The sequence below is a fragment of the Antennarius striatus genome, chromosome 13 (assembly GCF_040054535.1).
Source record: "Antennarius striatus isolate MH-2024 chromosome 13, ASM4005453v1, whole genome shotgun sequence".
Taxonomy (NCBI): Eukaryota; Metazoa; Chordata; class Actinopteri; order Lophiiformes; family Antennariidae; genus Antennarius; species Antennarius striatus.
In genome coordinates, this window is record NC_090788.1 from 8,749,647 (window position 1) to 8,762,625 (window position 12,979).

The 12,979-nt window shown below is 37.2% G+C and overlaps 1 protein-coding gene across 4 annotated transcripts in view; it reads right to left on the bottom strand.

Annotated features, from left to right (window-relative positions):
- Window positions 1-2,386: 2,386 nt before the first annotated feature.
- The window catches only part of LOC137605839 (glutamate receptor 3-like), a 65,274-nt gene continuing 54,681 nt past the window's right edge, over window positions 2,387-12,979 (bottom strand). The window contains exons 13-16 of one of the 4 annotated variants that reach the window (XR_011037796.1): window positions 9,350-9,597; window positions 8,512-8,626; window positions 3,827-3,941; window positions 2,509-2,647 (exon numbers count right to left, since the gene is read on the bottom strand). Coding sequence is in view for 2 of the 4 variants with exons in the window: in XM_068330683.1 (XP_068186784.1) it covers window positions 2,402-2,647; window positions 3,827-3,941; window positions 9,350-9,597 (609 nt within the window). In the remaining 2 variants the exon portion in view is untranslated. Of the gene's footprint in view, window positions 2,648-3,826; window positions 3,942-8,511; window positions 8,627-9,349; window positions 9,598-12,979 lie in introns of all 4 variants that reach the window. The other 3 variants (XM_068330683.1, XM_068330682.1, XR_011037797.1) reach the window with 3 other exon arrangements.

A 12,979-nucleotide genomic window follows, 5' to 3' on the forward strand; every position in this document is an offset into this window, starting at 1 on the left:
GTAATAAAATCCTTTGTACATGACCTCTCTACAGAGGTTCATTCTGTCCATACATGCAACTCTCCTAGTTGAGGTACTGTTACAAATGAACTGGAAAAATGAAAACTTGATCAAATCTTGTCACCAGATGCTAAATAAAACAGGGTCTGTTTCCAATTGTAGCTTGTAAAACTATCATCAAATTCGCATGCACTTTATCTGGGGAGATAAGGATGAGAAAGTCTAATATACTGAACAAATGTAGGCGTACATGGTTTGTAGCATTTGTAGATTTCACGTGTTTTATTAAAAAAAAAAATTACATATACAAACAGACAAGTGTTTCATTTGGAGCTCTTTCCTCAATAAAGTTCACCAGCTCAGCTTCAATGCATACACACAGAAATCTTATCACAACCAAAGAAGCTATGGTGTGTTATCATTTACCAAAAAAACGTCGAGATCCACAGCTGCAGATACTGCATTTACATGAGGACAGCTTCTACATGAGAACAAAGTGTAAACCATAAAATCTTTTAAACCATTTCAATATGCTGTGACATAAAAGGAGGTCACTCTCCTGATCCCTAAGGATTTGATTTCAACAATATGGCACTAAGTGATTAAAAGCAGTCCTCATCTCAATAGAAATGTTCTGGTTTCAACATAGAGGCAGCTGAAACAAACGCAGTCTCACAGATTTGATTTAAAAGAAACACTGAAGTGATACAGACTCAACTGTATCTGATGTCCATCAGGCTTTGAACATGACACCATCAAAGCAGATTGGGATGACCGCAAGTTTCATATACTGTAGTTGTTTTCTGCAGCAAAAACCGGGTACAAGTTTGTCACTTTATTTGATGATTAACTCTATTGATTGATGCTTGTCCTAAACATTATGTAACTGAGAATAGTCTTATAGTAAAACAAGAAAATGACTTTACTCCACTAAATATCACATTTATCCAACTTAAGAGATTTTACCACAAAAATATGTCTGTAAAGGATTCAAATGAATTAATAGGTACTCCAGGGTGGTTTGAATGCAAATCATGGCTTTTTTTCTTCATTAAAATAGAAAACAAATGAAGTTCTACTATTTATCTAATTGTCATGTGAATCAAAGTTGCCCTAATTCCATAGATTTTTTTTTCAAGTGAGTTAAATTTTATTTGCATTGCCATGATGCCAAAATGCTCCATAAGGCACTACAAGAGGCAATTCTCCTGTTTCCAGAAGCATGAGTCCTGTTGCGTCATTGCCCTCTGTTAGTGTGATGGGCCTCACAACCCAGAATGAGTACTTGTTGACTTGTAGGTTTGTGTCCAAGCTGATGACAGAGAAGGCTGTTGCCTTCAGGATGCCAGCCTTGGGGTGGTGAGGTCACACTGCAGCGTTTCCGTCCAGACACTCCAGCGGGAATCAACACTTCTTTTTTTTTTGCTTCTGCCATGATATAAACCAAGAGATACACAAAGATAATAATTAAAAATATCAAAAAACTTTGCTTCAGTTCTCACTTACCAACTGTCTATTTTTAAGCATGAACACGTCGTCCCAAATTTACAGCTTTAAATATGATGTAGACCAGACAGATAGATTGTTGTCTCACATGTAAAATTTGGAAATACGACTGAAAACTCCTGTAATCTGAGTCCGGATAATGGAGTTTAAATGAGGTAATTAGTTACACGTAATATCATGAGTTAAAATATGTGAAAAATGTAAAGATCTGGTTTGATTTGGATGCATTTGAGATAAGAGGATTACAACCATTAGAATAGGTTGAGCAGGATTGGTAATGGATCATTTTGTGTGATTGGATTATATTACAGAATACTATCGATGTCATCAGATTGTGGTTACATTGTCAAGAATGACTTGATTCCATTTTCAATTATAACTTTAAAACTGATGAAATTATTTTTTATGTAAAATGCAAATCTGGTGGGAGAAAATACTTGGTATCTCCGTCCACTTCATTACATGATTCATTTTTATCAGATAAGGATTCATGTAACACGTCTCATTTATGACTAAGCTACTCAGTAACTGATTGCATTTCAAAGTAATCTGACCTAACTCTGGATGTGAGTAATGATGTAGGGATTGAAAACAATTCTATGAAAACAATACCCCTCATTGTTAAATGGTTTTCCATATTATGAAGAGAGACAACCATCACTTTGTTTGGCAAGTGTTTAAGACAAAGTGTGGTGTGTTATAATGTTTGTATTCTCCAAAATAAATAATGCATGCTGGAAGTCACATACAAAGAATGTTTAGAAGTTTAAAGGTGGGCTGAAAAGTAAGAGATTTTATCTTGTATTAATATGAAATGAAATAAAACACAAATTTACATCAAGCTACTGTAATAATATGAGTTGTGTGATCGATGTTTTACCTGAAAACATACCCTTTAGATTTTAACGCTCTCTGTCCCATACACGTTGTAGCCTTCACGATACGTGGCAAAATTCTGGGTGTTTGCCGGAGGGGCTGGCTTAAAGTTTTGGGCATTCTTTGCTAGCTTGAGTCTTTTAGTTTCTTGTCGTGACTTATAGCAGAACTCTATCAGAGCCACGGTCATTGCCAGGCCAAGCCCTCCGACCAGAATATAGAAGACTCCTGCCACGTTGCTCAGACTTAGTGCACTTGTCTTGTCCTGAGGGAGGTAGAGACCACCATTAAGGCTTCTTTCACTGGCACTGTGAGGCTGACTTCAAACATGTACACAGCAAGAATCCTATGTGTTCATACTGTTCCATTAGGCCTAAACAATAACACTAGGGAGGTTGCTAATAGTATCTCAGATACAGATGCCCAATTAAGCCTACAACTCTTTTACATTAGAGCAACACAAATGCGCCTTAACTTCTCTTGTCGAGTTATTTCTACTCCAACGAGCTGAGAAGGTGAATGTAGAGAGAGATGCTGTCTATTCCTGTTTCATGGTCTCTTTACGAGACCACGTCTAGAGGAAGGTGGTCGTGGTCGTACAGGTCTACAGAGTAAAAACCCTTGATTCACTATCATAGCTGCTCAGCCTCAACACATTGCATTTGTACAATCAAGTGGCAAGCTGTGGAGGGGTGAACTGAACCATTTTGCTGCTATTAAAAGCCAAACAGTGATATTGAAATTAATTTATGTGAGTTTTACCATTTGCATTCTAGCCCTGAGGGATATTTGCACTCCTAATGGCAGTAAATCCTACTTTCATATTTCAAAAAGACCGTTATCTGGCTTATAAGCTTCTTTCCCTTCATTGAAGATGCTGAAAAGTGTTCCTTACTGTGACACTCCATCTATGAGACAAGACTTTTAAATACCATTTGACCATTTTGCGCTCTGATGGTATTTAAAGGTCAGTTTGGACTTTGTCAGAATAAGGACACGTCTGGGATCCTGTCGGTCGTTTCTGAGTTAAAATACACAGTTTGCATACAAATGATGAAGACCACCAATAAACTAGACTTCAATAAAGGTTTGGATGATAAAATAGCAGTATAATGGTTTCAATTCTATGACTTGACGTTTCAAAATTTGATGGCATGGATAAATAAAGAATCATGCTGGAATTTCACAGATCTGGAATTATCTATGTACAGCAGTAATGAAAGTGATGAATGAATCATGATCAGAGTGTAAATATGTTAGGACTATGTGTGTAGTTATTTTTAATGTTTTTTCACGTCATTCTGAGGCAAACAGACGGGTGTTTAGAAGTATGTTTTGTCTAGAATAACATATCTGAGAAGATGTGTGCTTTGGATGTTTGCAAATGAACAGTTGGGTCAAAATGCATTTTGCAATCAGTATGAAAAGACCTGCAGCGACTGACCTTACTTCCAGAGTCCTTGGTTCCACATTCACCCTTATCGTACCACCATTTGTTTTTCAGCTTGTCTAAGATGCCTTGTTCACTGAGTTTCAATACTGCAAGGTTTACAGGAGTTCTTCACGTGGGAAATAACATAAATAACATCATATTATGTTATTTTATGTTATTCAACTTTTTAATCTACTTTATACTGTGCAAAGCGATAGAGTAGGGTCCTGGCCAACACATCACATATGGCAAGCAACACTACAGTATGAATTTGCTAATATATGAGACCTTTCATATTCCATGACTACCCTATCATGCCAGACCCCACCTATATCGCTTTGAGTAATCGGCACACACTGATCACAAGAAGAGAAGACATTTGAACTTGCAGAATAAAGCAGCTGCTGCATAGCTTTAACAGAATGAGAGAAAACAGACAGTAATTGCTGAGGGCATGTTTTTTTTTTTTTTGCTTAGGGCAGCCTTTGTTTTGTTTTGTTGTTTTTCATGTTTAGCAAAGTGGATCTAACAGGAACCCTTTCTTGACTAACAGACAAAACGCAGCTGTTCGATTTCACTGAGTTATTTTTGGCTAATGTCTCACAAAAATCACCCCTTTAAAGCACAAAAATGTTCAGTACAGAAACATGTGCCCAACATCACTACAGGAATACAAATTTGCGTGAGCTCCGTTTATCCGTTAGTCTAACCATTGTTAACCTGCTAGATCAGGAAACATGAATGTCAGACTCTGAATGAAATTTCTGATGAGGAGAGTCATGGGGGGTTTGTTTTGAAAGACATTACGCTTGATTTCATCAACTGTTAGATTTCCAGCCTTATTTCCTTTCAGAAAAAAAGTCAGCATTCGTAATCTGACGTCAGTAAATATATTGTATTCACCACTGTGTTCCACGTATATCAAATAGAATACAAACTATGTTTCTGATTGTTTATAAAAATAAAAAGACATGAAGAAGTCAGACATGATTTTCTTTGGATGATTTTCCTGTTCTCCAGTCAGAAAAGTAAAGTTATGATGTCAAACAAATTAAAAAATAATCAACATACAGTGGAGCAAGGATGGACTTTTTTTTTGCTTTAATGCTTTTCCACTTCTAGTTTTCTGAAGGTGTAATAGTAACTCATTTTGCTTAGGATTTGTTCTCACAAAACACTTTGGAGACACTGTGGAAATACTGCTAATGTTTCATCCATATTTCGTAAGTGTTTTAACGGTTATCATATTCTTCACAGTTAAATATGGTTACAGTAAGTGGTTAAATTTAGATTAATGGATTTTTTCCCCAACTTTACATCCTGACCCTCAGACCCACCACCAGGTGGTGACCATGGACTTCACAATAATATTCATAATTGAGCTGCTCATCATTTTGAGACACTAGAATATTTCCTTGCATCTTTGCATTTTAGAGACCCTGACATAAAAACAGAATTTAAAATGTATCTACTTTTCAGAGATGCAGGCGGCTTTGATGTCAGGTCAAATGGGAAAGTTCAACTTCATTTAGCTGATAAATGTTTGTTGAAGTAATGAACCTAATACGTAACATCTAACTTAAAGTACGGAATTCTGTTACTGCTGTCCCTGCTGGAGCCTTTCAAATAAATCAGTCTGGCTGCTGGAGAAAAGGACTGGTTTGAAAAACTCAATGGGGGTAACAGAGGGTAGGAGATAAGTAGACCTCCGTCTGTTTTCATTCCGAGTTCCAGTAACAGCTGGGGTTTGGAAGCATTTTTCACACAGACATAAAATTAGAGCATGAAAGTATTTCTGGTTCATCATGTAGTTGTGTTGGTGAACAACTCCACCTGACATTTACTGTCAAAAAGTAAAGTTGTCCCAAACCTGATGTGTTGCTAGTTCTCAGCTCCATGCAGGGAGTGCAAACAAATAAAAAATTTACTCCTGCTGACAAGGAATTGAGAGCACCTCTGTAAGACAATTAAAAATGAATAATAGTAATAGTAGTAGTAGTAGTACTGTAATAACAATAATAATAATAATATATAATGTGCTGCTTTTATGTGAATCTTTACAACACTGATTCACAAACACTGACATGAGTTATCAAAAATATGTATGTAAGTTTTGAGTTAGCTTTGTAAGCTATTAATTAATCATTGTTCAATTAAATAAATAAATTATCAACCATATATATTTTTACAAAGTTAAAAAAAAAAGAAAATGACAGAACAATCAAAAAGAGTAACCATAAAATCTCGAAATTGGAGCATTTAAAAAAAAAATCTCAGTAAGATACTGTAGATTTTTATTTAGTAGTAATTCCAGTTGAGGCAGTGAGTGTTCGGGGCTGAACACCCATCAGTCACTCACTATCAAACAATGAGCCAATATCCCTAATAGAAATACATTTAGATTTATTTTTACAATTATTATTACCATTGTTCTAATCATTATTGTAATTGCGCCAGTGTTCATACTGTATGAACATGTGACAAATGACAACTTTGAACCTGGAGTCTATTTGATTGTAATCTATCCAATATCTACCCATTGATTAAGTACTGGTGAATGAACAGTTTATCCTGAACACCTGTGCAATCTATTGCAATGCCATGCAACATCTAGTACTATAAATCTTACTTTTGTGAAGTTTACTTATCAGTAGTATATAATTAAAGAGTTTGTCCCAAATAGAAGAGACATATAAAAGTCTTTCGAGGGCTAGTTTGCATTGCTTCGATCGTTTTAGCTTTATAAACTTCACAAAAATAGTATTTATTATTGTATTGTATGTGATACATTGTTCAGGTGTATCGATGCATCTGGCCCAAGTCAGGGGGTGAGGATTGACTTGATCTCTGCTCCCCGATTTCACATATCAAAACTTTACCCTTAAGTCTGTGCGAAAAATCAAAAAAGATAGTGATTGATGATTCATGAATGTAAAAAATACCGATGCAAAATAGTGACCCTCAAAAACATAAACCACATGCTGTATGATGTTATATTAGTGAAAATCACACGGTTTCAACTGCAAATAATGTGATTATGTATTAAATCATCCAGCTGTGATGAGTTCAAAATTCTGTTGCAGATTTTTTGTGTGTATGCTCTTTTACCAAAGATCTGAAAAGCATAAAAATGTACTTTGTACAGTATAAATATAAATTCTGAATATGACTTCAGCAACCTAATGATTACGCAATTGATTTAACGTATTTTCTCAGTGGTAGTTACATACAATATATTTCGATCTCATCCATAACTTGCCCATTCATGCATTTCTGAAAGTGGAATAAAGACAAAGAAATGTGTCAGATGTGTCTTATGCTAATAATCTATTTCATTTCTAACCGAGGGATCAGGACAAATTGTCAGTGAGAGGAGACAGCTTCTTTGTGTTATTCCACTGCAAGTGTCAATATCCTGCTTACTCAGGATTCTTTGACTCGAGTCAATAACAGAGAAGTTTGCCTCGTCTCTTCTCACAACTTGCTGTGGTTATGATGCAAGCCGCGGAGCAGAGGCAAAGAAGGCTCCACGGTCGGGCTTTTAATGCCTGTTGGTGTGTGAAACATGGGATCAGGGGCTTCATTTACTGATAGGTTTGTTCAACAGATTTGACTGAAAATAAATCTTGTGTAAATTTAATGTTGTAGTAATATAATGTATATTTATACTAGTCAGAATATAAATTCCATGAGTACAAATTTCTCTTCTCTTCTAGTCAACCATTTTTGCATGTCAAAGATAAAGAAGCCAGTGGTTTTATTGCAAATAATTTAAAGAACACTTAATCACAGAAGTAACTAAAATGTGCCTCTATCCTGTGATTCTCATAAGTGGCCACTAGTGGCTGCTGTTTAGCGTCCCTTGCATCACATCAGCTTTCCTTTGTGCTTTCACAGTTACATTAGCAATACGGTGACTGTGAAACATGATTGATATTTCAATCAAATCTTCTTGGACAAATGAGGCCCCTGGTCATTTTTTACACTCTGCTACTGCAGGGTTTCCCAGGTCAGGGTGGTTATGGATAAACTTTGACTGGCCTTGATTTAAGACCAACCAAAGATTTCTGTCAGTTTTACACTGGATTTTGGTGAAAAGATGTTGGACAAAAAAGTTTGGACCGTTAGTCGTCACTCTTTCATTAGAATTCTCACGTTTGCCTGCGATGCTTAGTCCCCTCAAGACAACGCTGTTCCCCGTGCCTGCCCTGCCCTACTGCCCAGGTGGCAGATTGGAGAGTGCATCATTGTTCAACTTGGGGCTACTGATAGTAAAATCAGATGTTCTTCCCTTAATCTCCCCTACAAGTGGGTTGCCATATATGAATATAAAAAGCTTCTCCATTGGCCTGTAGATATAGAAAACAGAGAGAAAGCTGGTGTCTGTCTTTCATAACTACAGCCCAAAATCGCAAGACTATTTTACCAAAAATAAAAGATAAAACTTTTCCTGCAGATGCCAAAACTAGTTCTTCTATCCTACTTCAGCACTTTGGTTGATCTCACATTATTGGGCTTTTCTTCTCATCCATTAGCCAAGTAAAGGGTTCCCAGTTGATCACATTTGCGCAATAAAAATGATAAAACAAGCTAGAAATTATTAAAAGATATTTGGGCCAAAAGATTACAGTCAGTGAGGACAGCCTTGCCGATTACTCTTTTCTAGGATACCCGACTTTGGTGACATTGAGGCTGACCTTAGAGTCACCTCCCCCGCTGCCGCACTCTCCCTTGTCGTACCACCATTTGTTTTTCAATTTGTCCAAGAGGCCTTGCTCATTCAGTTTTAACACTGCCAGGTTAACAGCATTTCTTGAAACGATAAAACATAACTTGTAAGAAAATGAACAGGTCCGTGAGAAATCTAATATAGAATATTAGTAAAAAGTAGTGATAAATATCAATGGTTCATATGGGAAGCACGGAAGGAACAAATTGGTAAAGAATTTCACTGGTGTGGGAGGGTAAAAAGCATTTTTACAGCAAAGGAAATGTTAAATATTAGAGAGGTGGCCTTGGAGGGTTACATTGCTTGTAACTGAAGTGTGCGGGATGGGGACATCCTGTCATTGTTGAATCAGAAATAAAAAAAACATCTAGCATGCATCTTAACATTCATCACAACTGACTAGCATTTTAAACTAGCAAAAACAGACATTTTTCAGTGTTGACTTTGAAGCAATGCAAGAGGGCACCACAGAAACCAGGAAGGAGGAGAGGTAAGGGAGGAGAAGGGCGAAACAAACAAGGTTGAGGACGGGGATGTTGCACATCGACATTCAAATGGATTTACTGAGAATGGCTGTATACCAAAAACCTTAAGAGAAAGACAAAGTGACAGAGACAAAAACCAGATACATGGAACAAAACAGAAAATGAATGTCCCGATTAAACTGAAAATACTGGTCACTCATTGATGCACTTGGAAAGAAACAAGAATTAGGGAGTGAGGAAGAAGAGAATGGCAAAAGGAGACATCAGGGTAGGTGGAATACTATAACAACATGGACAACATTGTTATAATATCCCACCCACCCTAATGCAGAGCCTTTCGGTGTAGCCACACCATAACCCTTAGAGTCGAGGTTTCCGCCCACTTTCATGGTGTCGCAGGGTTTCCGCTGCTCTATGTACTCATTCATTGTGGATTCAAGAAGAAAGGCGAACTTTCCTTTTGACTTTCGTACCCGGGAAACCCCGTCTGCTGTTGTTTTGGCAAACACTGAAGGCTCAGCTGATTTCATGTAAGACCACATTTTCTCATAAACTGCTATTTTGGAGCGCTGCATTTGAAGACAGAGAGAAAACAGAAAGGTTATGCATTCAATATGACATCATGATCTGTGAAAATATTCATTTTGAGCAAATGTAGAGTTAAAGAGAAGCTTCAGCATTTAGCATACAGATATACAGTATATCACCATCAGGCTCCTCAACCCAACAGTGAGAGAGCAAATGAACATATTTTCAAAATGTTGAACTGATGCTTTAAAGCAACTCTGAAAGAATAACTGCTGCACTTCCTGACCATGACTTGTCCATGATGTCACATCAACATCACCGATCGGTTTCAGTCAGGAGTGCAACCCACTTTAACAATCCAACACATCAGCATGGGTTTCTGTTGGAATATATAGCAGCTTCACCCTTTAAATGTTCAGCAGATGCAGTTCGATTTTTTTTTAAATTCCAGCAATTTGATGTCTGACAATTTGTCAGGTCCGCGGAAGCGAAACGCAGACCGTGTTTAGTATTAATACCTACAGAGCAATGCGACACTCTCCTCATCCTCGGGTTGGGCAGCAGGTCAGGGTCACAAGCATTGCTTCATTTTATTTAAATCACATTATCCATCATCCGCTTAGAATTTGTGCAGTCACAAATGTCTGTTGTGCAACTTGATGAAAAAACAGACTTTTGTAGGGTGTGTGTGTGTGTGTGTGTGTGTGTGTGTGTGTGTGTGTGTGTGTGTGTGTGTGTGTGTGTGTGTGTGTGTGTGTGTGTGTGTGTGTTAGGGATTCTTATTAAAAGTGAACTGAACTGCAAATTCCACATGAACAGCCTCATTTTACCTGAGACATGCCGCCAAATGTTTTTGGTGATGATGGATTCTCTGAGGCTCATTTTGTTTTTTAAAATAGTTTTGAATATGAATACAATTTCTCTTCAGAAGACAACAGCTCTTGTAAATCTTGCGTGAGTGTTGAATATTTTTTTCTCTTCTCGGAAGAATTCAAAATTTCTTTTTGTTTTTCAGCGTAATGTACATCAGTAACAGTTGATAAATATGAATTTACTTGCTGTTAAGCTGCTATGGCAACTAGAGCGCAGAGCCAGGTGCTGCTATTTTGAGAACTTTAACTCTGAAATCATTATCATTATAGTTTTTTAATCATTGTTAGTGTTCTTGGTATGCATGTCCACCATGATGAAATGAGATGATAAATTTTCTACTGCAGCAGCAAATGTAGAAGCAATTGTGCCGTATCAATAGAAGCAATGATCTGATCACTGTGTACATTTGTGTTCTTTAAAAACCTGCAAACTTGCATCATCATTTTTGTTGCATAGTCATCTGTAGTGACACAACATTCAGAAATCTACATGATTTTAAATTAAATATGAATTGAAGCATGTCTTGTTTGTTTTCTGGAAACTGTAACACACTCAAACTGCTTCCTCAGACTCCGTCACTTCTGGACCAGCTGGACCTGCTGCAGACGTGCAGAGTGCAATTCTTCTCTCACACTCAGCACTGCTGAAAATTGTCAGTAAGAGTCTGATCGGTGGTCACTGGGGAGTTGGAGCACAAGTCTGTCTGTAGTAGAGGGGAGAAATAAAGAACCTGCAACAAACTGGGGCCAAGTGACCGTCTGTTAGGCTCTGTGAGCGGGGAGCATTTCTGAGAAAACTTTCAGATTGAAACTTGGGTTGTGATTCGGGTTCATAGTCGCCCTGACAAACAGGATGGAGAAGTTTAACAAGATTCATATGACTAATCCAAACACTTTTCATTGATAACATATATTGCTTTTGGAATTTGATTTTTTTTCTTAATGTTATTTCTGCATAATTTTAGGCATTGCATGTTCAGGTTTTCAGATGCCTCTTCCAACAGGGCCATATTGAGCAAATTTATTAATTTATACTGTTTGATCCGGAAGAATTGAGTCTGTGATGCCGGTTTGATCCTGATTTTGTGGTCAGTAGTTGTGTGAGTCAGTCCTACATCTGGCAGGTGAATTAACAAACTATGTCGGCTCAGCGGTGTGTACGGCTGTGCTGTATAAATAATTCACCACAGATGTAATGGATTGTGGGCTCAGGCTTGTAAGTGAATCATTCTTGACATATGCACAATTTCAGTTCAGCTGAGTGTTCACATAAACACTCTTAACATGACAATAATAGCTGCTGACAGGCATGACCATGGTATGAAAACAGAGATTCTTTTCTGGGTTAGATGAAGATGTGTGCTTGTCAGGAGCAGGCTGGCTGCATGTGTCAATATTTGCAAAACGATCTATATCATTCAATAAACTGATCACGACTAATCACAATAATCTCATAGCTGATAACTAAATTAATTTTAACTGCCCTGCAATCCATTCTGGAATTAAACTGGTCTGAACTCATTCCAGCTCCACCAGTCTATCAATCAGCTGCTGAGTGAAGGTTCAGAGTGATTCATGGCCCTCTGTGTGTATCCATCGTGCTGTCAGCTGAAAACAGACATGACAGGCCAGACAAAGCAAGTGCAAATTCTTAGTTGTTATATTTTTATCTGCATTCAGTTGTTAATTACATGCATCATGAAGTTTGTCGTTAAAAGTAATTTACTGTGTGTTCATGATCAGCAGAAACAAATTAATAATGAAGTGGCAGAACAGCAGCATTGCTCACGAAACAGAAGCGCAGTGATTAATCCTGTATGGTTGGACCAGAAGCCACAGGACTTCCATTAGCATGACCTGCATGAATGTTAAACTACACAAGCAACACAATGAATGTAAATTACCCATCGCTCACTTTTTGTAACGGAAAATTAAACCACACAACTTTACTCTCACAACATCTTACTTGACCTCCCTCTTTCCACTTTCAATCACCTTATCAATGGTTGTTCAGTTAATTATGACAATAACAGAATAAATCATAGTGAATGGAAGAAGTTGACAACCTCAGCCTTTTGATGACAACAAATACATAAAAGCTTACAGTGGAATTCTGATGTTCTGCATTTGCCGTGTTCTGTTTTTTTCCTAATATATACGTATATGCAAATATGTGATTCATGAAAAATAAATTTAAACTTAAGACATAGCCATAATAGCCATTTCCCACTTCTTCTAATACTCATGCTAAGCTAAATAATGCTAACCAGGACCCAGTGTTGACATTCTGTTATCAGGCTTAATAATCATCTTAGGCTGGATGTGTGATCTGGAATATTTGAAAGGTATTTATGCTCATTATTCATCTTTAGCTTTGAATCGCTCCTCTGCACTGATATTTTCATTTGGGTGAAAGAAAGGTATATGTCACTTTGGATTGAATCAACTATTATGAGAAATCAAAGCCTGACAAATTATTGATTTGTGAATGAGGTTGCCTTTAATGCAATGATTTACTTGGAATCCTCAAAGGAATCTACTTTGGTAGATT